This window comes from Typha latifolia, chromosome 13 (assembly GCF_019914945.1).
Source record: "Typha latifolia isolate L0001 chromosome 13, TyphaL0001v2, whole genome shotgun sequence".
Taxonomy (NCBI): Eukaryota; Viridiplantae; Streptophyta; class Magnoliopsida; order Poales; family Typhaceae; genus Typha; species Typha latifolia.
Genome location: NC_133098.1, coordinates 9,578,360 through 9,604,450, shown reverse-complemented (window position 1 = coordinate 9,604,450; position 26,091 = coordinate 9,578,360). Strand labels below are relative to the sequence as shown.

The 26,091-nt window shown below is 38.3% G+C and overlaps 3 protein-coding genes across 6 annotated transcripts in view; 1 reads left to right on the top strand and 2 right to left on the bottom strand.

The window, feature by feature from the left end:
* Positions 1-3,393, bottom strand: part of LOC140800446 (protein SEMI-ROLLED LEAF 2-like) — a 30,072-nt gene extending 26,679 nt beyond the window's left edge. For 3 of the 4 annotated variants that reach the window (XM_073155246.1, XM_073155247.1, XM_073155248.1), the window contains exons 1-2: positions 3,129-3,393; positions 2,668-2,808 (exon numbers count right to left, since the gene is read on the bottom strand). In XM_073155246.1, the coding sequence (XP_073011347.1) occupies positions 2,668-2,802 (135 nt within the window). In that variant the 5' untranslated portion in view covers positions 2,803-2,808; positions 3,129-3,393. Of the gene's footprint in view, positions 1-1,827; positions 1,972-2,054; positions 2,194-2,667; positions 2,809-3,128 lie in introns of those variants that run through there. The other variant, XM_073155249.1, reaches the window with a different exon arrangement.
* Positions 3,394-5,369: 1,976 nt separating this feature from the next.
* On the bottom strand, positions 5,370-15,457 carry LOC140800171 (putative clathrin assembly protein At5g57200). The gene is made up of 15 exons (XM_073154837.1): positions 15,162-15,457; positions 14,987-15,056; positions 14,668-14,765; positions 13,759-13,897; positions 13,488-13,615; positions 13,313-13,405; positions 13,132-13,182; positions 9,040-9,105; positions 8,881-8,946; positions 8,688-8,768; positions 8,502-8,582; positions 7,508-7,687; positions 7,341-7,416; positions 6,916-7,040; positions 5,370-5,957 (listed from the first exon to the last, which is right to left on the bottom strand). Exons 1-15 carry the CDS (start codon positions 15,249-15,251, stop codon positions 5,616-5,618), a joined length of 1,686 nt encoding a protein of 561 aa, XP_073010938.1. The 5' UTR covers positions 15,252-15,457; the 3' UTR covers positions 5,370-5,615.
* Positions 15,458-18,427: 2,970 nt separating this feature from the next.
* LOC140799637 (pathogenesis-related homeodomain protein) overlaps positions 18,428-26,091 on the top strand; it is an 18,660-nt gene continuing 10,996 nt past the window's right edge. The window contains exons 1-2 of the mRNA XM_073154023.1: positions 18,428-18,766; positions 19,876-20,367. Of these exons, the coding sequence (XP_073010124.1) occupies positions 19,952-20,367 (416 nt within the window). The 5' untranslated portion in view covers positions 18,428-18,766; positions 19,876-19,951. The remainder of the gene's footprint in view (positions 18,767-19,875; positions 20,368-26,091) is intronic.

Genomic DNA, 26,091 nt, shown 5'->3' with positions numbered 1-26,091 from the left:
AATTGCAAAAAAGATGTCTTCTAAGCAAACAAAAAATTAATTATCTGAGGTTAGTTGATACACTTAATTAGGATCTTCTCTTATTGCATTAGGAGTTTATTTTTATTAAAATAAAATTCATGTAGGTCGCGTTCGAACGCCCTTGCGAACGTCTGCATCAGGTTCGCAAATACAGAGAACGCATATTGTGTGTTCGAACATGGTCGGGCGAGTTCAAACGCCTGCGTTCGAACGTTTGCATCGCATTCGCACATACAGAGAACGTCTTTTGGTGCGTTCGAACGTGATTGGGCGCATTCGAACGCGATCGATGGGAATCCTCTAGAATTAGGGTTTCATATTGTTTTAGGACTTGTTGGCTAGCCTCTATATATATGTGGATGGCAGACAACTTCATTATGGAATTAAATTATTGATTTCTTGTCTCCTATCTTCTCTTTAGACTTCTCCCTCTTCCCTCTTCACCATCCTTCCACCTCTACCGTTGGCAAGGTTTCTCCTAACTTTTAATCTTCCTCGTCTGTCCTCTTCTTTAGGATCTCGACCACTTCATTCCCTTCGTCTATATCCCTTAATCACATCCACTATCCATCTTCATTTTCATACCCATCCATAGCCCTAACATCCACTCCACCCGTCATCACCACCATCACCCACGTTATTCCGTGTTTTCGTCTCTGCTACAGTTCGAATCTGCGAAGGGCGTAAATATAAAAGTTGTAGATCAGGAAGTTACGGATCTAAGAGAGGCATATTAGCAGGGGATTCGTACTAAGAGCGGTCCAAATAGTTTCGTAATTTTCTGACTACAGAAGAATATCTGACGAATATTTTTCCACGATTGCGCGAACTGATTACTGTAATACATTCAGATCTTGAAAGAATAGTTGCGTAGCTCATCTTTGGTTCCAGATCTTATCAAGTGGTATCAGATCCTAATAAATTGGTATCAAAGCCTATCATTAGCATCAGTTTTCTTTCTCGCATCGGCTTTCTTCTGTACAAGTCCCATTTTTTCCTTCCTCTAGCATCTACAGATACTCATCCGACCAACCACTTGTGGACTTCTGTTTTTTTATCTTGAGAAGCCCTTCGCAACATGACAAAAGTGACTTTGCCATATTATCCCCTCATTACAGCCCAATCTCCTTTTAAGCCATACCTTATTTTTGTGTTGCCCTCCCTCTTCCTCTCTATATACACATTCAATTAATAAGCTAATCCATATGCAATGATCCAAGAAAAGACTGAGGCAGCCTTGGGCCACTACGCTTTTGTTGTAGTGGTTCTAACTGGCATTCATGGCACCCGATATGGAAAGCCGAAATAGCAGTGCACCCGATATGGTAGACCGAAATAGCGTTTTGGTAAGGTCTCACTCTTTTCTTTCTTATTTCGCATCTTTTCATTATATTGTTTGTGATTCTTTTCCCATAGTCTTGCACGGTTCTTAAATTGTTTTTTTTTTCATTTTATGCTACTATATTTTCCTTCTTTTCACATCTTTTTTGTTTTTTCTCCATCTTTCAGTCCAAAGATCGCCGAAATTCCTACGGTGAGAAGACTGCAGAATTTCCTGCAGAAGGAAATTCGTGTAGTAGTCTTCTCACTACAGGAACTTTCTGTTTGTCTTAAAAATCTAGAAGCAGACAAACAATAAACTTTTATTTTCTTGATTACTAATGAATTATCAACTTTTAATTAGGTTATTTAAGGTGATATTGTGAAAGAGTTGCTTAATTACATAGTTTTGTCTTTTATGTTAGACTATATAGAAGTTAGATAACTTAGGAAAAGTAAATTTATATCATGTTTCCATGACCCCACCTTGGGCACATCACCCACCATGGCGCCCGCCATTCATCGCATGTCATGAAAGTATGAAACCCCGTGTACTTGCCGTGCGCTTCTTAGAACATTGATCTTATGGTCACCCTCATGTTGATTTCCAAACTAAGACGAGTTTGATTCCTACATGTTGGATCAATATATATATATATATGAGGTTTTCAACTCCAGAGATGAATGGAGAAAGAAATATTTATTTGTTCTACCTCCTCTTTTTTATGAAGAGACTGGATCCTTTTATCAAAGAATGAGAAAGCAAAAGATTGGTCCAAATGGAGTGCTGAAACTAGCTGCCGCCTCTGAAACATGGGAGGAGACAAACTCGACTTTGACCTGGTAGATAAGCTAGATAAAAAGAAATAGATGGGGAAAAAATAAGTGTCTGTAATTCAGTGATTCCTCTTTGTTCTCTTAATTGATTGCAATTAAACTCAGGCCAAATCTTTTCCTAAAGAAATGAAAAAATAAAGGCAGCACAGATCATATGTGAGCCATTTCTCTGCCCCTTCCATATGAATTATTGATGTTTCTATTATTTCTCATACCAAGTGATCTGGTACTTCGATAATGGACACCAAAAGACACACCAAGTGGCCTTACAATTAATTTTGCATGTATCCTAGGATGTCATTCTATTTGTTGTACAACAAAATGGAAAAAAAAAATCTCCCTTTTAATAAGTTTCTCTGTTTGACATGCAGTCCACATGCATTTGCACAAGAATCTCTTTACACATAATGGCTAACATAGTTACATTCATATCTAATACAAAGGAGTAACAATTATAGATATATTTCACAGAGAGGTACAAGAGAAGACCTGTGATCGAGGAAAAATATCGGCTAGAAGCTTCTTATACCGCTTCACTGGCTGTCTAGATCTCGTTCTCAGTGAAGGACAGAGGAAGCACAAGCTACCGCATGCCGGCAAAACTTGTCTTGATATCACACCCATCTTCTCCTGCAGAAGGAAAAGAAAAGGTAAAAAAGAAAATTGATAACAATGAGGCATTCTATTTCTCAATTAAACTAAAACATATACCCATACACTGGTAGCAACATATACAATTTTACCGTCAAAATCGCATCTTTTTGGGCTAATATAAATCAAAAGACCAAAAAAAATTTGTAATCTAGTCGTTGGAGAAGGTACATTTCACTTTATCATATCCTAATCTCCAAGTTGAGTTAGAGCAGCATTACGTTTATACAATTGTACATCCATGTAATCGCATAAATAGAGCAAAAAATTTCAGCAGAAAATGTCAGAGGAAAGCTGACCGAGCGAGACGGATTCGAGGAACTGCGATCAATAGAAAGAAGGACTCGATCGGTGCTTCAGAAGGAGGCGTCCGAGGAGACCACCAGATCTCCAACGCCTCCCAGACCCAAAATGGCAAACTTCTCTCCTCTTCTCTCTCTCTCTCTCTCTCTCTCTCTCTCTCTCTCTCTCTCTCTCTCTCTCAGACTTTGAATTCGTCCAACGCAATGCGAAGTTGTCGCGACTCCATCCCCACTAAATTAAAATCCGTAGTGCTACGGGTGATTCCTGAGGCCCTTCCAATAATGCTGCTAGACATAATTATGGTTAGATTACAACAACTACTAAAAGTAGATAAATTTGGAACAACAAATCTATTTTGATGCATTTGTCATCCACGCACTCAATAGAAACAATCCAGCCGAGGTTACAAACTTACTCCTCTTCCGCATCCTCATCATTAGTAGCATTTAAAATAGGCAAATATTTCAATACCCCCTCTAAAATTTATATCCGGTATCGATGTCTCTGTACCGGTTTTAAAAACACATTATGTAAAATAAGGGATATTAGTCAAGAAGAGAAGATTTAATTATGTGTGTCTAACTTTTGGATTACACGTTCTTTCTTTTGTTAAAAGTTTTGTCTCTTAGATATGATTGTGATAAATATAATTATACCTTAATTATAGGAGATATCATTTAATATTAAACCATTTAAATTTAATTATTTGGAGATAGAATTTAATTTAAATATAATTTTCTATCTCTATTTGTTATTAAGTTTGATTTAAATTAATCTTAAACTATTGAGAGAGATATGTAAATAATAAAAAATAACCAAATAGATAAAATTTAATTAAATAAAAATTAATTATAAAGAGATATCAATACTCTTATTATATATATATATATATATATATATATATATATATATATATATATATATATATACATTATTATCAGTTAAGAGATATATATGTCTTAACCGTTATATTCTTAAAGATCTTAAAGCATTCCTATTATATCCTTGAAGATCTTAACCGTTAGATTTTCATCAAACTAATTGATAAATAATTACCTCTATAGTAGAAAAGAAGCTCTCAAATAGAATATATTATACCACCCATTTCCCATATAATTATAATCTTGGATTGCAAGATACTAATTTGCATTTTAAAGGAGATTGCATAAGATCTGTTCCGGATAGTTAAGGATAAATCTAGAATAGTTATTCTTATTTGTTATTTTTAAAAATAAAAATTTCATTCTAACAATACTTATTTTTATATTTACTTATATTTTAGAATAAAAATATAATAATTATGATATAAAGTAAAAAAAAACTTTTAAATTTAATATAAAATAGATTGATAGGATAGATAGGTTTTTTTTGTTATTCTCAAAATGAATTTTTATTTTAAAAATAATTATTATTATACTCACTTGTATTCTATAATAACATAAAGTGAAGAAAAATACTTTTTGATATGATATAGAGTAGATCGATGGGATAGACAGATATTAAGAATATATCGATAATTTGATAAGTGTGTAAAATAAAATATAATTTTGATGAATAAGAGTGTTATAATTTTTAGCTATTATTTTAAAATAAGGTGTTATTTTTTAGAATAAAAAATAATTTCTTTTTTTTAGGAATTTATATTTCACTCCTCGTCCTTTTGGTATTTATATTTTTAGCCACATATATTGGAAGCAATTGAAGATTGAATTAGTTAGATTCAATTTGAGCTTATTTGGAGCAGAGCTTATGCATTTGATAAGAACATTCAAGCTTATTTCGAATCGAATTCCAGTTGAATCCTGAGGTTTACTCTTTATAAAGTCAAATAAAAAATATAATCAAATTGAATTACACATTCACAAACCTATCTCAATCATCTCGGTAGTAGAGGACTAAATTGATTTGAAGAGAATCCACATCTTGATATCAACATAAATATCAGTATGCGATAAAATTACTTCACAAAGTATATTTACAATCACTCCCATGTTTGATGATTCAAAATATTTCAGTTCATATGTAGAAAAGGTTTACTTTCTGATACATACTATGATTTTCACACAACTTCAATGTTTTCCTTCAATTGCTAATCGATCAAAAAGAGAAGAAAAAAGTAGAAGGAAATGAAATCCTTCACATCATAATATACAACTCTGCAGGTTTTGACTTGCTGCCAAAATTTCCATTTCCATCATCTCTCACATAAGGCCTATAACTAAGTTGAGAAGACATACTTGCAAGAAAGAAGAATACAATTCTGTCCTGGATAGCTTATCAGCATCATTATCACTTGTGAGAGTTACATTCCTTATCCAAGAAACAGTTAATAAAAAATTAAAGGAAAAAAAAACTCACTTTACAAGTGACCAGTTTTCTTGTCTTTCCTCTTATCTGCTGAAATGAAAGAATATTCATGTACAGACAAACAAAATTGGAAAAAAAAAATCAGGTACCCAGAAGATAAAATCGAGTTATTTGTATCAGATCAAACTAGAACTGCCTTGAAGAGGAGTGCCCTGGGGGATCCCAGAAAATGGGTCGCCGAATGGATTGTTGGAGGCAGCCTGAGGATGAGGATAGTGAGGTTGATAGGACTGTGGCATCATTGTGTTTTGTTGCTGCTGATAATACTGTTGCTGCTGCTGTGCCATCAAAGACATCTGGACATTAGTTGGAGGTGCGATGTTGTTGGACATGGAAAATGGGTCTCTCGTGTCGAAAGGATTAGCAGCTGGCCCACTGCCATATGCTTCTGTGCTCTGCTGTCTCCTACTTGCGTCGTCGTATAAGCTATCAAGCAAAAGCTTGTCGAATCCACCAGCCTATTGAGACAGCCAATTAGCAATATCATGACAGATATGATGGTAGATTCCAATGACGAGCTTGAAAACCAAGATCAGAAGGGGAAAGGAGATGGTTCTGATATATTAGTTTAATTTCATAGTACACGAAACAAGGGTATATTTCTATGACTTCATGCTTGAAGGTAATTATATATCATTGGTAAGTTGAGATTTCTATTTTATGTAGCAGATCTGGGTGACTGGGCTGCAAGATTTCCAGTAACAAAAATTATTCTTCGTGCTGGCATATTAGCTGCATTTCATACATTCTTTCCTCAATTTAACACTTTGATCTTTATAATATTAAACTGTTACAGCATACTAGACTTACAGAGCACCGATTAGGTCTTGATACCTGCTTGTAGTTAATGGAGCATCACATATTTCAAGTTGGATATTGTGGCCAATATAATTAGTATCTATAGTCAGTTCACAATATATTCTAGATTTTCTTTAGGACAAGAAAATTAAGCTCAAGGTTAAGAAAGCTACTAATCTGTCGGAAGGACAGGGATACTTTAGTCCTTAGATGCCAGGCAGATAACCGCTAATTGGGCTTTTAGAAGTCAAGGTGGCACAAAAAGTATAAATCCTAGGAAATAAGTCAATAACGTACGAACGAAAAGTCTGAAACTAATGCATGGAAGGGAAACATAAATTCTTTCAAAGTTCAAGAATCAAGCCTAGGAAAAGTTTATATGAAATTCTGGAGGGAGTGCGTAATTGATGGTTGCACATGAGTTCCACCTGAGGCATGTACCTAGGTGACCAAGGCTTTTCTAAACAACAATTAGCCTCCAAAAATACACAATTCAATGGTGGTTGTTAAGTTGTTATCCTTCTAGGTTGAATTTTTTTGTTCCTCATACTAAATAATGCAGATTATGTCATGCATCAGTGGCTACATAGCAGTGAAACTAAAAACTATCAGACTTACCAGTTTGCTCTCGGTCAACTGATTATTGTTTTCACTTGGTGTTGCTACTAGAGCTAGCTCCCAACCTGAAGAATCAGTTGCACCCCCAAAAAAGCCACTAGCACTAGATTGCTTCGATTTATCCCCTGCAAACAATTATTTTAGTAATAACTATTTAATGACAATTACACCCAAGTGCATTACTTATGTACCTATGCATAGAATGAGAAAATCAGTGTTCTAAAGTTACAAGCTTCTTGGTTATGTGAATGGAGAAAAGCAAGTACTCAGATTCTGCAAAGTGCCATCATGGAAAAAGGATATAATTGACGAATGACGATCCTCAAAAAATTGTTTTAAATAATAAAAAATCAAGAGATAATGTATTAAAAATAAAAAAATAAAAAGAAGATGAACACAATAAACATTAACTAATATGGAATTACCAGATGGAATGATAGCCAGAGCCAGTGCATTACTTTCCTCCAGTTCAGCAGCAATGGGGTTTATTTCGTCCAAACCCTGCATGGTATCATACCCATACCAGTTGGATATAGTTATAAGTTGTAACAGCCAATTAGTAAGAAGTAAGGGCATGAGTGATGAAACAAACCAGTAAATCCGCAGTAGTAGAAGGTTGAGCTGCAACCTCTACTGTAGGCTGTGGCTCTTCTTCAGGTTCAACTGGCATTGTTTTCTCAACTTCTATTGCAGGTTCTCCTAGACTCTTTGGTGGAGGAGGAGGGGGAGGAGAATCTTCTCTGTTAGTTATTAAGTTCTTCTGCTGATATTCCTGTTTCAGCAGCATCCAGACCAATAAGCACTTATTTTAATGCCTCTTGCTACAATCAGGTAGCTGATCTGTAGCAAAATGAATCAAGAACTATCTGAGAAAAAGAAATCTGAAATACAGAATGCAGCGAGAATTCAATCTCTTCGAGTATCCTTGAAATCATCGAGTCAACAGTCTCAAGTCTCAACTGCACAATATTCTATCCTTCTAAGTTCTAAGACATACTACTCTGACTAAGTTGTTCCATAAAAGACATAAATTTGAGGACAGTAGAGAATGTTTAACACATTTCACATTACTAAAAGATCTATCAATGGAGATGGTTTCCAAAGAAAAGTTGTCAAAAAAGGGCACAGACACATGCGAGCACACACACAGAAGAGGGAGGCAGGGAGGATAACATCCTGATCATGTATTTAACATGCTTGTTTCAATACGAAATTATGAAACAGTTTGAGCAAGAGGTACCAAAAATTTGGGAAAAAACCTATAAATTGGCAAAATAAACCTTCTATTTTAAAATCTTCACTTTGAACACACACACAAATATACTGGCATTACATTGTTGGAAGATGCAAATAGTTATGGGCCTTCTTTTGTTTTTTTAGCTTGAGTTCACATAAAAGAATTCCATGAGCTCAAATCTTTTCTTTAGGAACTTTTGGTTTTAAAATTACTGGCTAACTGCCACGAATGTAGTTCTAAAAAGACAAATTTATCAAGAACAGAATGAATGAATGTAAACATAAATAAGGATGTGAACACCTAGAGATTGTAGATATATGTTAGCATCAGTAGAAATCTAATTACTCACAATGGTCTTAGTTGAAACAGCAGCGGTCCGTGGTGCTTCTCTTATATATTCTTCCATTGTTGCAACAAATGATGGTGGTGGCTGGAGATAAGTTGGTATAGGTTAATTATAATATCAGAACTGAAATATATAAGAATGTCAGTAAATCATACTCATCCCGATTCAGTTTAAAAATAAGAACCAGACCTCTCTCAGAGCAGGAAACTGGAAGTTCCTCGTAAGCTCCAAACCTCTGCAGAACTCATAGAAATCAGAAAGACTTAATGCCTGTTAACAGCAGAAAGCAGATTTTCAGTAGTCAAAAGGAATAAGTAGACAATCCACAAGATATTAAGTTAAGCCAAACTCTTCAGATTCTTCCATCAAATAAGAGACCTACCAGCTGGCCAGCTCTTTTATAGATATCAAGAGCTTTAATAGCATCAAGTCTTGACATGTCAAAGAACTGCAGAAGATTACTGATTACTTACAATGAACAAATGAATGAAGAGACCAGAACTACAATCATATAAACTAAAAAAATTAGAAATCATGGTACCATATCAACAAGATTGATAATTCCATCATTGATTGCACAATAGATCTTGAAGCTCTCCTTTAGAATCTGAGAAACCAAACAATGGACAGTGGAAAATACAAAATTTATTGTTAGTATCTGAAAAACCAGACAGTAGCTTCTCCTGTCTCCAGTGCACCATAATCAACTTCAAATATAAAATGTATGAATGCTGTGCATTGTTGACCATGAAAAATTCAAACAAAAAGAGACTTAGATTTCTATATTCTCATGAAATTGGAAATATCAAACCATAAAGCGACATGAAAGTACTAAGATGAAAAATGAGACTTGAGTTGCATGAAATAATTATATTGTAACACCCCATTTAAAAAAATAAAAATAAAAAAAAAAAAAACCTGACTGACGCATGTGCCGAGCACGTGCGTCAGCCTGCCACCCTGCCCTTCCCTTTCTTCTTCTTCTTCCCTTCCTTTGCCGTGCACGCCACCCATCTCCCTCATCTCTTCTTTCCCTCACCGCAGCCTCTCCGTTCTCCTCTCTCTCCCTCGTGGTTGCCGCCAGCCGCCGAAGCCGCCGAGCTCGCCGAGCTCGCCGACCCCCCCCCCCCCCCCTCCGGTAAGCTCCTCCCCCTCCTTCCTTTCTCCCCTTTCTCCTTCCCCTCCTCGGCCTCGTCCGTGTCTGGGACCCATGCCGCCGGCCTCGTGCCGCGCCGCCGCAGCCCCCGCGGCCTCGTGGGCGCTTCCCTCCGCCTCACCCTCCTTCCATCGGTAGTGGAAGGAGATGAGGTGGATGGGTGGGGTTGTACCCCCACCCATTTCCCCCCCCTTAGTGGGCCGCACCACTGCAGCCCCACTAATCGGTTGGGGTGGGCCATGACCGTAGCCCACGGCCGGTCTTGGTGGGGCTGCAGCCGCGGCCCCACCTAGCCTTAGATCCGGGTGGGCCGCAGTCGCAGCCCACTATTCCAACCTTGGTGGGCGTGGTCGGGCCCCCAGCCCACCAAGGCCCTTTTGCTTGTGGGTTGGGTTTGGGCCTACCCTTTGCCTCTAGCCTAGCCATTTTGGGGTCATTTGGACCCTATAACCCTGTTTATCATTTTCACCTGTTTTGATTAGCCTGATCCTTAATTTTGGGATAACATAAGATTCCTAGGATACCCTTAAACATAAATGTGCTAATAAGATAAGTAATTCTATTAGTTCGCTAATGACTTTACTTGCATGAATTAATAGGATTGACACCGCGTGAGGAAGATTTTGGGATCCCGGACTAGCTGACGAGTTTTACCATACCGTGGAGACCCCCCAGGCGAGTAGAGTTATACAAATCTAGCATAACATAATTACAGTCATTATACCTGTGTAGGAAATGTCGGTATTAATGCATGCAGTTGGTACTCCCTATTATATCTTTTGCATACGTAGTTATTTATAACATGTTCATCATAGTATTATGAGAATGTTAATGTGACATCAACATTAGTATGATAATGCTTTACATGTGTCGGTATGGTATACCATTGCATAGATGTATGATTTTTGTGAACGTAGAATGTAATGATCATGATGACTATAACATGCTTTATGCACTCATAAACACCGCACCACTTCCACCTATCATTAGTAGTCGATTCGACTAGGCGGTACCCTACTACTCACTCGGCCCGGGGTTAAGAGTAGAGTGTATCTTATATGACTATACTATTAGCGGCCTACACACCCGAGGTCGGGAAGCCTGTGTGGTATTCAGGTAGTTATACTGCATAGTTATGACTAGATTATGATGATAGAAGAACATGATTGTGAGGCGGGGATATATCTCTAGCGGTACCCGACGACGCGGGGTTAGGGCGTCTGTTGATGAGCCGAGGGCTCCCGATCTCTCCGAGGGCGGTGATGATTTAGAGAGAGTGAGATATGGGCTTACGACAGGGGTCCCGAGTCCGATGGCCTGACAACCGGTCACATGTAGTGTCGCCATACACGTGTAGGTGACATTACCGCTAGATGTGTATATATCCCCCTCGATGTATGAGATGATGGATGATTGTTTCTTAAGAGTATTTACCCTGTGTGGTGAATAGCTCGGTGAGCGATGATAAGTATGATTATTGCCTTGGTAGACATGAGATGACTAAAACCGCTATTTTATTGCTATGCATAATATGTAAAACCTATGATTGAGATGTGTATGAAAAGAGATTGTCTCAAGCTTTATATCTCGTGTGAACTTATCATAATACGTTTAGGATCTAGCATGTTCCGGGATAGTATTCGGTAATCTTTATCAATTGCATTGACTTAGTAAATTGTGGTAAGTCATTTAAATAAGCATATCGTTATCGTTAGCAAATATGGGCATACATTGGATATATACATGCGATGTCATTAATTTAGATTGTATGAATCCTACTACTTGGCCGTAAGCTCACCCTCGTGGCGGTATTATTTCGAGCTAGGGGACGCAAGGTGCGGGTAGCGAGGAGTAGCCGCTTTTCTTTCCAAGACGTATATTAGTGTATTAAGCCCCTGCGAGGGTGTGATGATGACGTTGTATTTTCTTGGACTTTAGCATTGTATTTTGGATGTATATTTGGAAGGCTTGTTGTGGCTGTGGACTTGTCTCCGGACTCTTATAATTGAGTTTATTTATGGTGAAATTGTGCTGTTGTGTGCCTTGTGAAATCCTTGTACTGACAGGTCATGTGATACACCGCGTGGGGGGATTTACCCACGCGGTTTACACATGTATTTGGAGGTTTGGGTGTTTCATATATGCTTCTAAATATCCATCTCTTTCTTCTCCAAGAAATAATATGTAGGAGATTGTATGGCGAGAAATAGAAGAAACACATTGATCAGCATCTAGAGTTCTAGACAAACATTGAAAGATATAACTATTATAATCTACAAGTAGCCGAAGGAAAGGACAATCCATAAAATGAAGCTTTAGGTTATAAATTAAATAGCTGTGGATATTGAGGAAGGTAATGCCAGAACAGAAACAGAGTAAGACTTGCTCACAACAAATAAGTCCATTTTCTATTAACTATAACATCTTCCTTCAAACCAATAATGCAAAAGAAGAGATGTGAGCATTACCCCCAAGGCACATGCCTTGGAATGGATGGAGTGAGATCCCAAATTGATAGTTATGAGAGTAATATATTTTCATTTATTCTTTTGTTTCAGATATATATTTTAGCTAAAAATTCGATTTATTTAGGAATGCCTCATTTTTTTAACAACCCCTAAGAGATTTGGTTGTTGGTCTTTTAGACAAGTTTTGTTAGAATTTGGTTGAATTTCAAGTCAAAAGAATCATGGTTTGGTTACAAACTAGATTAAGAAAGGTTCCAACTAGTTTAGGTTGTGATTTGATGTAATATCCTCGTCTCTTCGTACAGGGTTGAGGGGAATTTCGAAAATAAGAGAATTTGCAACAGAAAATTAAATAAATATTTTTATTGTAGAGAATTCCATGTGTATCTCTTCTGCCCTCCTCTCTTCTCTTTTGTGGTGGCTTCCATGTTCTCTTCTTTGTTTTTCCCACAAGTCGGGTGGGTTGCCTAATTGCGTTCTTTCTCCTGCAGCCAGGTGTGTTATTTTCCCCTCTTTTATCTATGTATCCATGCTAATATGCAAAAAAAAAATACTTGGAGGCAGAAAAGGAGATCCATTGATACCCTACCTTTTCTCTCTTTGGGCGTGGATCTACAACCTCCTTGACTTTTTCTCTATCGTCATATTTCTTACCATAGGCCACATCATATAGTTTTCCTTATCAAAGGTCTTATGCTAGTTATCAAGCTACCTAACGAGAAAAAAAAAGTCAAGCTGTTTGACACATTTATTATGAGCTAGTTGAGAAATACAAATAAAACATCTCAAAATAAAGCTCATTAATGATAAAAGCCTTAGTTGTAAGGTAAAACATATACAAATAATAGAAATTATAGTCAGTAAAGAAATATTGCACTTTGAGCATTTTCACAAGAAAAAACTTCACCTACAAGGGCTTAACTAAATTAATCTATATACGTATACATGAGTATTCAGTGAGTCATGATGATAACTAAGACAAAACAGGAAAAAGGAAAAAAAAACATACCAGAGCTAATGCATACTGTATAAGATAGTTTCCAAAAGCAGCTCCTTCAGGCTACAATATTCAAAACAAAGTCAGCATGTTGATTATAATCTAGAATAGAAACTGACGAATGTTTTCTCTAATTTTCTCTCAATAGTAAACCATCGTCCACCAGTAGAAGAAAGAGGAGGAGATTCACTACCTGGCAGCCAACAAGGCGGAAAAGCAACTGTTGTAATGCAGGTAATTGTTCTAGAAGGTCCTCACAACCCAGGTTTCTTGTTTTACTATGGCCCTGAAATTTTCGTTACAATAGATAAATGATTAGAAGAGAAATTTGTGCCAGTTAAATCAAACAATTTCAGGAAGAGGAGCACCTTGGGGGTTTCCTCGGTAGATTTAGATAAACGCTCTGCTTCGATATCATATTTTAGAACCCTAAAGCACTCGAGTCGTTCCTCTAAGAATAGTGCATATGTACGAACCCATGCAGAGCAATCCCAAGCTAGAATAAAAATATAGACATCTCAGAAATATGTGTATCCAATTCCTTTTTCTACAAGGCCAAATTATACTGCAGACAGTATCATGAAAGGAATTTTTGGGCAATGTCTTGGATAAGCCAAATACCCAAAGTCCCAAACCTACCTAGAGGACTGGAATCATCTTTGAAGTTGGATATTTGCAAAACATGCCCTTTGCGGGAATAGTTCAAAAGTTCCTCTCTAAATGTAGGATCACCCTCCCTCAGTGTTCGGTGTATCACTATCAATGATTTGAGAGCAACCTGTAGAACATCATCAGCATTATTCTGTCTGTGACATGTATACCATTGAGCAATATATGAGAATCTTACAGATCTATTATATGTGTGAAGCAGTTCCATGAAATAGAAAAAGCACAAGCTTCAAAGACTCAACATCCCAAAAGGAAATTCTTTTCATAATGAGTTGCCGTTCTAGTATGAATATAAAAATCAGCTATTGAAAGAATCGATATAGACCGTGCAATTAAGATCCACAAATCATCAACCATCTATTTCGTGCTAATTGCTACAATATTACAAAGTCATGGTACAACAGGCTTGGAAGAAAAAAGATGGTAGTAGATATGCCAAAGACGTATTTCATGGAACTCTAATGTTAGAAACTCGGCCTAAAACTTGTAGTATTCGGGACAAATACTATGTCAAAATCAAACCATAGGAATCCAAAAATGAGAGGGAAAGCAGAGGAGTAAAATCTCAACATGAGCTGTTCTATCCCAGTTAAGGGAACGTGACTGTTCCCTCTTCTTCAAGAAATTCAATAAGAACTATGCAGTTCATAAGTGACTAGTATCATCTATAATTCTGGTGAGCAATGACTGTATCAAACCAAAAATAAGTAGCGCAACCAGGTTTTTAAAGAATTTTGTATCAGATCTATGTAATTTTAGCTAGTAACAACCTTAGCTAATGAAGATTAGGCAGAGATAATTCACGGTTTTCAATAAAACTTCCAAGGTCAAAGCAAAATTACAACGGTAGAGAAGGAAAAAAATGATACGACATCGTACCACCCAGTTATGAGTCTTCGCCAATCTCCTTGCAAGGGCGTGCACGCAATAAGCAACATCTGTTCGTGGACGAACTACAGATGTAGCAGCAAAGATCTCTGAAACAAAAACACATAAAGGAAACAAACAAACAAAAAATTCATAGATTTAATACCCATTACACCAAAATTAAGATAGCAAATAGTTCTTGGAATACAATAAAGTCGAGAACTTGACTTCATCAACCGAATTCAAGAACTCAAAAGAACTGCACGGATCCAGAACCCCCCTAACAAAAACTGGCATCAAATCATCGGTCAAAGATTGGAACTTTACTCACTTCTAACGTGGCGCTCCTTGGGCGGCCGCTCCACGTGGTTGGTGGCCTTGACGACGGCAATGTCGAGATCCTTCGCATCAAGAACAAACTCAGACGAGATCAAGAGAGAGAGAGAGAGAGAGGAGCGAATCGGTAAAGATTGTGATCAAAGTAGATATAAATGGAAAGATCTGACCTTGAATTCACTGTTGACCTTCGCAAGGCTGACGGTGGTGGAGTCCTTCAAGGCGCCGTAAGCCTTGCGCCAGCTGTGGAGCGTCCCCATTCCGCTGACCCCAAAACCCAAACCCAAATCCTAACCCTAATCCAGCTCGTTTTTTCTTCCACTCCGACGACGGCGGAGGAGAAGAGGAGGAGGAGCGGATCGCGGCGGTGCTCGTACCAGACAGCGGAGGGGTTTTATTTCCAGCTCTCCGATCAACTACCTTCGCTATTCTCACCCCAATCTATTCTCTCTCAACCTTTTAGAATATTTTAAAATGCTTCTTTGGGTACCCTATAAATGTACCCAAGTATGTATGATATGCTATTAAAATCCACTAAGTACTCATAACTCCCCCAAAAATTAAAAGTGTAGTAAAAATTAGGTAATTTTCATAATTAATCGTTTATTATATATAAAAAGCTGCAAAGCTTCACTCATTTATTCCAATACTTATTGATCCACTAATTATTAGTAATGTACCATAAAAAAAAATATTTTATACGGAAATAAGTAGCAATCTAGATAAAATTTCATCAACAGAGATTAGGGGAACATTTTATTAAGTAGATATATAATATTTCCTAATTTATTTTGATGACACAAATGTGATTATATTAATATGAGAAATCTGCATATAACGCTCTCTCTTTCGACTAAATTATGGTTATACCCTTTAATTTTATTATTTGTAAATCGAGCCTTATAATTTAGTGAATATGTACAGAAAATAGCATACTATTAATTTTATTAGTTAAAATTAAATAAATTTCTCAGTATTAAGAGTATTTTAGTTATTTTAAAAATAAAATATCTCTATTTAACGGAATATTTTTACGGTATTAATTAATTTAAATTTAAAACCCAGGGAGTTTTTTACACATATTTATTAAATCATAGGGTTTGATTTATAAATAGTGAAAATATAGGGCACAATTTCGTTAAAAAAAAAAGTAGGGTTTTATATGCAAAGTTCCCTATTAATATTAACCGATACTTTGAGTGTACAAGTACTTTGGGGTACCCCAAGCACTATGTGACTGCCCTATTATAAATTTGCGACACGTCACGGCTAACCAGCAGGTCCCACTATCTGGTGCGGTAGGTCACAAGTCGGGTTCTTTCCAAGTTGGTGCACGTAGGCCCAAAGGGAGTAATGGGCCCCCGCGTCGCTTTTTTTTTTTTTTTTTTTAAAGCACACGCGGCGGCCCTTCCGTCGTTGTAGACCAAATCCGTGTGCCGACGCGTGCATCGGAACGACGGTTCCAAAGTTTGTAAAAATGGATTACGCTCGGCACGTTGGCTATACGTCGACTAATTTTATTTAGTTTTGAATCGTCTCTTATTTATAATTGAATCCAAATTATTATCCCATATGTTAATAATAATAATAATAATAAATTATTTTTTTTATATAAATATTTGACCAAACTAACTTATTTATTAATTTAAATATTTGAATACATTTTTTTTAAATTAAAAAAAAAATTGGAGACGTGAGATGCCACGTGTTAAAAATAATCTATTTGGCGCAAATTGGTAACATGTTGTTTTCATTGTTACAAAAGACCCTAATAACAGGGTCTCTTTTCTCATTATGTAAAATTAAGGGTACGATTTGCGAAAATGTAGTGTTTAACAAATTTGTTTGAACATAGGGTGATATATGTAAATTTTATTCCAAAAATAATAGAAGGATGGAAAATTCTTTTACATAATTGCTTGCCGTTGGAAACTTTCAAAAATTTTAAAATATCATAATTGACACGGAATAATATTCTTGTGCTTTAAATCTAAATAATCCTGATTATTTAGATTAAAAAATCGAATATATAGGGAGAAAAAACTTCTAAAATCGATCAATCTTAGTCTCTTTTTTTTTTTTTTAAATGAACATTCTTATCCTTTCTAAAAATTTTAATATATACCCAGTCCCTATGGAACATTAATCCAAATTCTTTGACACTATTTATTACTTTAGTCCTGGCTCACCAGCCCACAAACCTTATAGCAAGTGTGTTTAGTGGCCCCACCATCCCACTCACCAATGCCACTTCCATCACCTTAACACCTGCATCCTCTCAAACCAACCCACCATTTTCTCCCCTCTCACCAATACAACTACCTTCACCTTCTCCACCACCTGAATCACCATTAATCCTCTACAATGACTTCATTTGATGGGGTTACCAGGGGGTATGTATTGCTTATCACTTCATGTTTCAGAACAGTTATTGCCATGGCAGTCCATTACCACTGGCCTTTTCTTCAGCTCAATGTTCAAACTACTGCAGTTTGTTTTGCATGGGTCACTAACAGAAGAGTTTCTCTACATGCCATCATGGTTGACCACATGGAGAGGATTGGGCACATTGACTCTGGACTGTGATGTAACAGTGAATTTGTTTCAAACTATACTCCATCATCTATCATTTCACTTCTATTTATACTATTACAGAAGTGATTAAAAGAAAATAAAATTAGTGGGTTGTTTCAAACTATACATCTATCATTTCACTTCTATTTATACTGCTACAGAAGTGGTTAAAAGAAAATAAATAGTGAGTTCTTATAGGAGTTAGAGAAAGATAAATATGGGGATGGTTATAAAATTTTGAAGATGAGATTTGTGATCCTTTTTTTGTGGAATCTTTTGAAGATTGGATCCATATCGTCGTTCGCCTACTAGATTATACTCAATTATAGCTCGAGCAATCAAAAATTTTTTTTGTGAAAACTAGCTTTTAAGATAAAAGTGAAATTCCTAGAGTTCTTCCGTTGCAAGGTGGCATTTGCTTTGTTTGATTTCCGTAAGGAATTGCTTGTTAACAATAATTTTTAGAATAATTAAAAAAAAATTATCTCGGGCTTGACGGGAGAACGGAGCTTTTAACTATTATCTCATGGTAGATATGAAAACTTTGATATAATGTAATCTTTAACGGCGAATAAAAAGATATTAGAAAGGTTTAGTTTGTGTATTACAATATTAACAAATGAATATTTTGAGAACTTCTACATCAATCCTATGAAACCTAATCTCTCTGACTCCTTATTCGATGGGAACCACCCCGGGGATTAAAGGTAAACATATATGGCTCATTTATTGATATGGGAGGAGCTGACTTCGTAATCCGACAGGCTAGTGGACTTCATAATTGTAAAGCTTTTTTTTTTTTTTTTTTTTAACCTTGGTCTTGATTAATCTATAAAATCTTTTTCTTGAACAAAGAAGTAGTGAGGAGGCTTCATTACAATACATACAAATCCATATGAATAACTCCTTTGAATCCGTATAGCCATCAGAATAACTCTTCTTATTCTCCTCTTTTCCGTATAAGTCCGCGTAACCCTCTCACCATTTCTTCTCCCACTCCTCCTCCCTTCTCTCTTCCCTTCCTTTGTCCTAGAATCTCGATTCCTATTTGCTTCCCCTCACCGGCATCTCCATCTATACCAAGAACGACGCCTCGCAGGAGAACGCCTCGGGGATCACGTCTCCCGGTGTCAAATGCGGTGGATTTGCGATTCGGGAGTCGGTTGGAGAGAAGTGGGAGATTCTTACTATATTCTGAAAGGTACTACATTTCTCCCCTTTCATATCGATGTTCAGATTGTTGGTTTGGTCAAACTGGAGAAGGTGACATGGAATGCGACGTTAATTTGGCTGAATTCGATGGATTTCTGTAACGGGCTTGACCGAATTATTCGGTTCTTGTGGATTTTAAGCGGTTCGTCTTGTAGGATCATTGGGTTTCTCTTCTTTTCATGGGTTCTTGATGTTTCTGCTGATAATTTGATATGGGATCAATCTGATGCGAAGTAGAACGAAGCCTTGTTAAGAGAGATGTGGGATGTAGCAAAGATTTGATTTTCCTTGAGGAATAAGGTAGAAAGGATATCTTTTTGTGTATGAATACCATCAGCAAGGGCAAATTACTGGAATGGTAAATTACTTGATCATGGAAATGCAATGGCATATAGCACCTATCAGAACCTGGAGAAGCTAATTACCAGATCCACCTATCATTGCCCATATCCGACCTCTATGGAAATTGGTAGTGCTTTCTTAGTATCATACTCTCATAGTTTGTTGGTTCAATTAATAATGTAATAACCGATCTAATCAGTTTGATTTGATAGAATTGGTTAATTACATAGTGAGAAACTTTTGGATATGGAACGCTGCAATTTTGTTTCGTTGTGTTCAAGGCAGTTTCTAGTTACAATTCTCAATGGCTTTAATGAAAAATGTCTAGCAGATGAAATTAACTGGCCAAATATACTCCACTGACGTATGCGAGGAGGACAATGACTTCACAAAATGGTGTTAGCTGAATTGATGTACTATTAATTAAAACGGCTAAATTTTCCTATGGAAGGATGTGCAACATTTTAAATGGAGCTTTGATTCACAGTATGCTGTTGTTGACAGTTTACTGGAATTATCATTTATCAATTTCCAAGCTAATACAGAAGGTGATCATATTTTCTTTCTTTCAAGAGAGGACAGAAAAACTGTATCTGTTGAAATGTCATCCTATGGCTAAATAGTTAATCTAATGCATCATTTATTTGATGTTTATTCCTCGTTCCAATCAGCTCAATTGTATTTTCTTCTCTGAACAATCACATCAATTTTATATGGCGCTGATGTGTACGTTTTGGCTATATTTTACATGCACAGGTTAATTACAAAGGTTAAGAAATGCGGACCGCTGAAAAAAAATCCAGTATTCTACACCTCTAGAAAGTCTTCAGTAATGAGGAAGGAGCTAAGCTCTAAGCTTCCTATACAAAGAAACAAGAACCACTGTAAAATTTCCAGCAACAATGGATACAAATGTAAACCAAATTTGCATTTGAAAAATGGGAGGAGGAGGAGGAAGAACAATCTGGATGGCAAACCAATGAAAGCACTTGATAGAAAATCTGGTCATAGTTCTATCAAATACCCTCATTCCTTGCATTCCACAATATATTCAGGAAATTCAAACACTCCAGCTGGCAAAACTGCAAAAAAATTAATCAAAAGGAAGAGAGGTAGAAGGAAGAGAAAAGATGCAGAGAATGATGACGCCTCCCGTTTGCTGAGAAGAGCAAGATATCTGCTCATCAAAATCAAATTGGAACAGAATCTTATCGATGCATACTCTGGAGAAGGATGGAAGGGCCAAAGGTATGTAATGTCGTTGTCAATGTAATGAGTATGTCTGTCTCAGCCTCTCAGGTACCAAGGGAACAAGTAAGGAAAAGAACTCTAGATGTGTTACGAAAAGCTATTTGAATAAATGTTGGCTTACTTTTGGGGTTGGAGATGCTTGTCTAAAACTTGAGCTTAGGTCTTGTGTGTGCCTGCATAAATATCATTTCAAAACTATGGGAACAAAAGCTATTTACTAGTTACTTGCTTGCCACATAGTTTACATCTTGTTGTTTATCATGTTTATTTTGTTTAACTTGTAGACGACATGCATCACTACTTTAAGACTGATTGGATCTTGAATTGGAGTTGGATAATAAAAGTGATAATTAATTTTAATTGCACCATTGATTCCAACACATTAGATCAAAGGACTAATCATACTAATTAAATAATTAAAGTTGGACTTCCCCCCCCCTAAAGAGTCTGTTTATTTTGAGGATCTCGAGCTCAAGTTCCCATGGAATTATGCTGTCAGAACTATTTCTGTCAGGAAACTGCATTTGGCCTTTCTAACTCAACCTCCAAAATGCCATTGAAGATGCCGAACTTGATTTCAGCTTAGAGTGGGCCAATTCAAGTTTGGATCAGACAGGAATAACCACTTAATACTTCAGTATTTGTATAACCAATATTGAAACCTGAAAATTGGCCCCAAATTCAAGGTATACCACTGAAGCTTTACTTGTCAATCCATCTTAGATTAGGGCATGGCAACTAAGTCCATCTGTATAACCAATATTGAGGCTCACAAACAATTTTAAGAATAACGTCTTTGCCTTTCTTGTCCTGTCTTGTCACTATTTTCTCTCTCCTTTCTTGTTGTGTATTCTATGTAAGCTTGACAAGGGCCAGCACATATTGTGCAAGTGATTTACCAGCAACAATATGTGGGAGCATCTTGATACTTCCTTTTTTCCATTAGTGCCAACCAATATATTAATGTTTCAAAAGGGCTTTTGTATTTTTTTATTGATCTAATGACTTGGCTTATATAGCCTACAAGTCCACTTACAACATGATGGCCTATTCTCTCATAGGCCCCTATAAAATCAATAATCTCAACACTCCCCCTCAAGATGGGTGATAGATATCCACTAAGCCCATCTTGTCACATCCTCTAGCTAGGTCCAACGAATTAAGCCCCTTCATCAGACAATCTGCTGCTTGATCTTTAGTTGAGACATGGTCTAGTTCCAGGAGTTCACTATTCAACTTCTCTTTGATGAAGAACCGATAAATTTCAATATGCTTGGTTCTGTCATGCTGCACTGGGTTGTTGGCGATGCTTATGACTGACTTGTTGTCGCACTACAACTTCATTCTGGCCCCTTGATCCAACCTCAATTCCACCAATATACCTTTTAGCCATATCAACTCTGCGACTCCAAAAGCCATGGCTCTGTACTCTGCTTCTGCTGTTGATCTTGCCACCAAGGACTGCTTCTTGCTCTTCCAAGAGACCAAGTTGCCTCCTACAAAGATGCAGTACCCTGAGTGGATCTCCTATCGTCAGCGCATCTAGCCCAATTAGAGTCACAGTAGCCTTCAATGCTCACATGACTGTTCTTCTTGAAAATTAGTCCCTTTCCAGGAGCACTCTTCAGATACCTCAAGATCTGATACACCACGTCCATATGACCTTTCCGTGGGTCATGCATGTAGCAACTCACTACACTTACCGCAAACAAGATATCTGGACGAGTGTGACTCAAATAGATTAACCTGCCTACCAGTTTCTGGTATCTCTCATGATCAATTGGTTCTCTGGCCTCTGCACTGAGTTTGAGCCTTTGGTCAATCAGTGTAACTGCAGGTTTGCACCCTAACATTCCTATTTCAGTAAGGAGATCAAGTGTATACTACCTTTGGGAGAGAGCAATCCCCTCCGCTCCTCGAGCTATCCCTATCCCAAGGAAGTATCGAAGCATACCAAGATTCTTTACCTCGAACTCTTTGCCTAGTCTCACCTTGAGTTGGGCAATCTCTCTCTCATCGTCCCCTGTGGCAATCATATCATCCACATAGACTGTAAGTATGGTAATGTGACCCCCGTTTCGTCGAAAGAATATGGTGTGGTCGGCATTGATTTGTTGGTATCCCAACCTACCAAAGCTCTCTTGAACCTGTCAAACCAAGCTCATGGAGATTGCTTTAGCCTATAGAGACTTTTTTAACTTGCAGACCTTGCCTATCGTCTTGTTAGTGCCAAATCTTGGTGGTATATCCATGTACACCTCTTCCACTAGGTCCCCATGAAGAAACGCATTCTTTATATCTAGTTTGTGTAGTTGCCACCCACCATTTATTGCCAATGAGATCAATGTCTGAATGGTGCTCATTTTCGCTACAGGTGCAAAGGTCTCATCATAGTCAATGCCATAGGTTTGACTGTACCCTTTTGCCACCAAGCGTGCCTTGTAGCGCTCAACCTGCCTGTCTAGATTCTGCTTTACAGTGAAAACCCACTTGCATCCAATCGCCTTTTTTTCGGGTGGTGGTGACACCAACTCCCATGTGTGGTTTTTGTCAAGAGCTCTTAGTTCCTCATGCATGGTTGCCTTCCACTTTGGGTCTTCGTTTGCTACTTGCCAACATTTGGGAATAGAGACAATGTCCAATGATGCAATGAATGATTTGTATGAGGATGAGAGATTAGAATAATGTTTGAAATGATCAGGAGTGTTTCTCGTATTGCTGCGAAAGGTCCTTAATGTCACGGGAAGAGAAGAGGGATGAATCATATCACCTGAGTCTAAGGTGGATGGTGCAGGTGTCTTCAGGAGTTGGAGGAGACCGGGACGAGGGACTTGGCACGAGCGGTACTGTAGGCATAGGCACATTCACCTTTCTCCTTCTCTAGTACACTCTCAACTCCCTCTAAGCCTAATTCTCTCCTCCTCTTGTCACCTCTACTTCCAACTCATCCTTACCCACTTCTTTTCTCACAACAGGACCCGATATCATCTCTGACTGAGTCGGCCTTTCTACTTCATTTCTCTCCCCCTCTCGTCCAATTTCTCCATTATCTAGCGAGTCACCAAAAGGTGAGGCTACTCTCGAGGGATAGTATGGCTCAGACTCACGAAAAGTCACATCCATACACACAAACAATCGCCTCTCTCTTGAGCTCCAACACACATACCCTTCTGTGGCAGAGTAGCCTACAAAGACACACTTGACTGCTCTAGGATCTAACTTTCCTACTGTTGGTCTGTTATCTCTCATAAAGCACACACAACCAAACATTTTTAAGGGAAGAACTCCTCTATTATCACCCTTCAACATCTCACAGGGGGGATTTCAATCCAATATCCTTGAAGGCATCCTGTTGATCAGCTGAGCAGTTGTTAAAACTGCTTGCCCCCACAGATAGGTTGGAATATTCATTGAGATCATCATGTACCAAGCTACCTCTAACAGTGTCTGTTTCTCCGTTCTGCCACCCCATTCTGTGTCGGTGTATATGGGCAAGTAGTATGATGTTGTATCCCTTGTGCAGATAAGTACTACTCAAACACCTTATTGGTGTACTTTGTCCCATTGTCAGATCTTAGTACCTTAACCACTACACCGCATTGGGTTTGTACTGCCTTGTGGAAGTCTTTGAAACATGTAAGGATATCGCTCTTGTTCTTCATCAAATACAACCAAGTAACCCGTGAAAAGTAATCAATGAAGGTCACAAAATATCTATAACCATTGATTGTATTTGCTGGACAAGGCCTTCATACATCAAAGTGAATAAGATCAAAAAGCCCAGAACTCCTATTCCCAAAGCTATGATAAGAGCTTATGGTATGTTTTCCTAACTCACACGTATCACATACTACCTTTTCTTTATTTGCCCTTTTATACAATGAAAAGTACAACAGACTCAAAACAAAAAAGAAAATATGACCCATACGCCAATGATGCCGTAGAAACACCTCCTCTATAGTCATCCCAGAACCTCCTACTCCAGCTCCCTTTATCACAGATGTCAGCGCTGAATCCAAACCTCCTCTGTCCATGTACCACAATCCTCTATGCCATGTGCCAGTCCCAAGTCTCTAGCTAGTCTCCTTCTTCGTGAAGATCACCTTAGGAATATTAAAGGAAACAACACAATTTAGTTGGAGGATAATAGCACTGATAGACAAAAGATTCACTGGAAATGAGGGAGCATGCAATACATTGGACAAGTTCACTAACTTGGTACATTTAACAATACCCTTACCAACCACCGGCTGGGCTGTACCATCCGCTGTCTAAATGCTCTCTAGAGGGGTCAAGTGAGTGTAAGAGGTGAACTCACTAGAGGCCCCTATCACATGTCTAGATGCACCAAAATCTATGATTCAGTCTAGTGATCTCGTGGGAGGTACAGAGGCAAGAGTATGTGCAGTACCTATAGTAGAATGAGCAAAGGTAGCAAAGTTACCCCTGGGGTCAGATGTGGATGTCTCCTTCCTCCATCTCCTGCCATTCTTTGCTTCCTCTTGAGCATCTCGAACAACTCGTGCTCCTCCTCAGTAAAGCCTATATCCTCCTCAACATGTGGATCTACCATCAGATGTGCCTAGTAGCCCCAACCTCTACCTCCTCTATGGCCTCCACGTCCATGGCCACGACCTTCAGGCTGCCCTCTCTCACTTGTCTCTCTCTCCCTCGGTAGCTTCGGACATGCCTTGCTCAGGTGTCCCACTTCTCCGCAGTTATAGCACTTATAGTTCTCCTCTTATGCACCAGTCATACATGAGTTCACGATAGCTAATGTTGATCGAGCATCTGGAAGTCCACTTGGCTTAGGATGCAGCCTCATGCGACTCTCCTCCTGTATCATCGCAAAGATGGCCTCATTTAGTGAAGGGATCTTCGTCTATGCTAGAAGGACTGATCTCCTCTGATCAAAGGCCGGATTTAGATGAGCCAAGAACTGTATAGTCCTCATTTGTGCATTGAACTCCCTGCTGTTGCATTCCAGACCACTATAGCTCGGCATAGGTAAGAAATGATCAAGATCTTGCCACTGCTACTCCAGCTCCATGGAATACTCCTGAATAGATCTATCACCCTGCACCACCGCCTCTATGTCACGCTGGATCTGGAACACCCTCATGTGGTTCTCAGCCCCAGCATAGGTCCTCTTTAGCTTTGCCTAGATATCCACTACCTTTCGAATGCCATCCACTGATGAAGCAATCTTTGGAACCATTGAGTTCAATAGCCAGGTGTAAAGCCAGGCGTGTGTGGTCCTCCACTCGTCTGCCTCAGCACTATCACTTGCTGGCTCAGCCTTGACTCCTGTCAGGTATCCATCTAGTCTTTTCCCTACTAGAGCAGCCTCGATCCGACGGGACCAACTCAAGTACGTAGCTGGTCCATCAAGTTTCAGATCCACAGGGGGAAGATCTAAGTCTCATAGGCTGTGGATGTGCTGGTATCGACCCCTCGCCTTGCCGACCTAACACCAAAAGCAAGGTCTTGAGTTTAGTCTCACTCAACTTCTTCATAATATCCTCCATCGATCAATCTCAAGGATCCAAGTCTAGATCACAGAGCCCCAACGACGGCTTGCCGCAGCCTTCGCCTCCACCTACTCGAAAGAGAGACTGGGATTCGTGGGAGAGACGCGATGAGAGGTCGCCTCCGCCACCACTGCCGCTTGGGCCTTTGAGGGGTGAGAGGGATCGCGATTATCGACGATGGAGAAGCCCC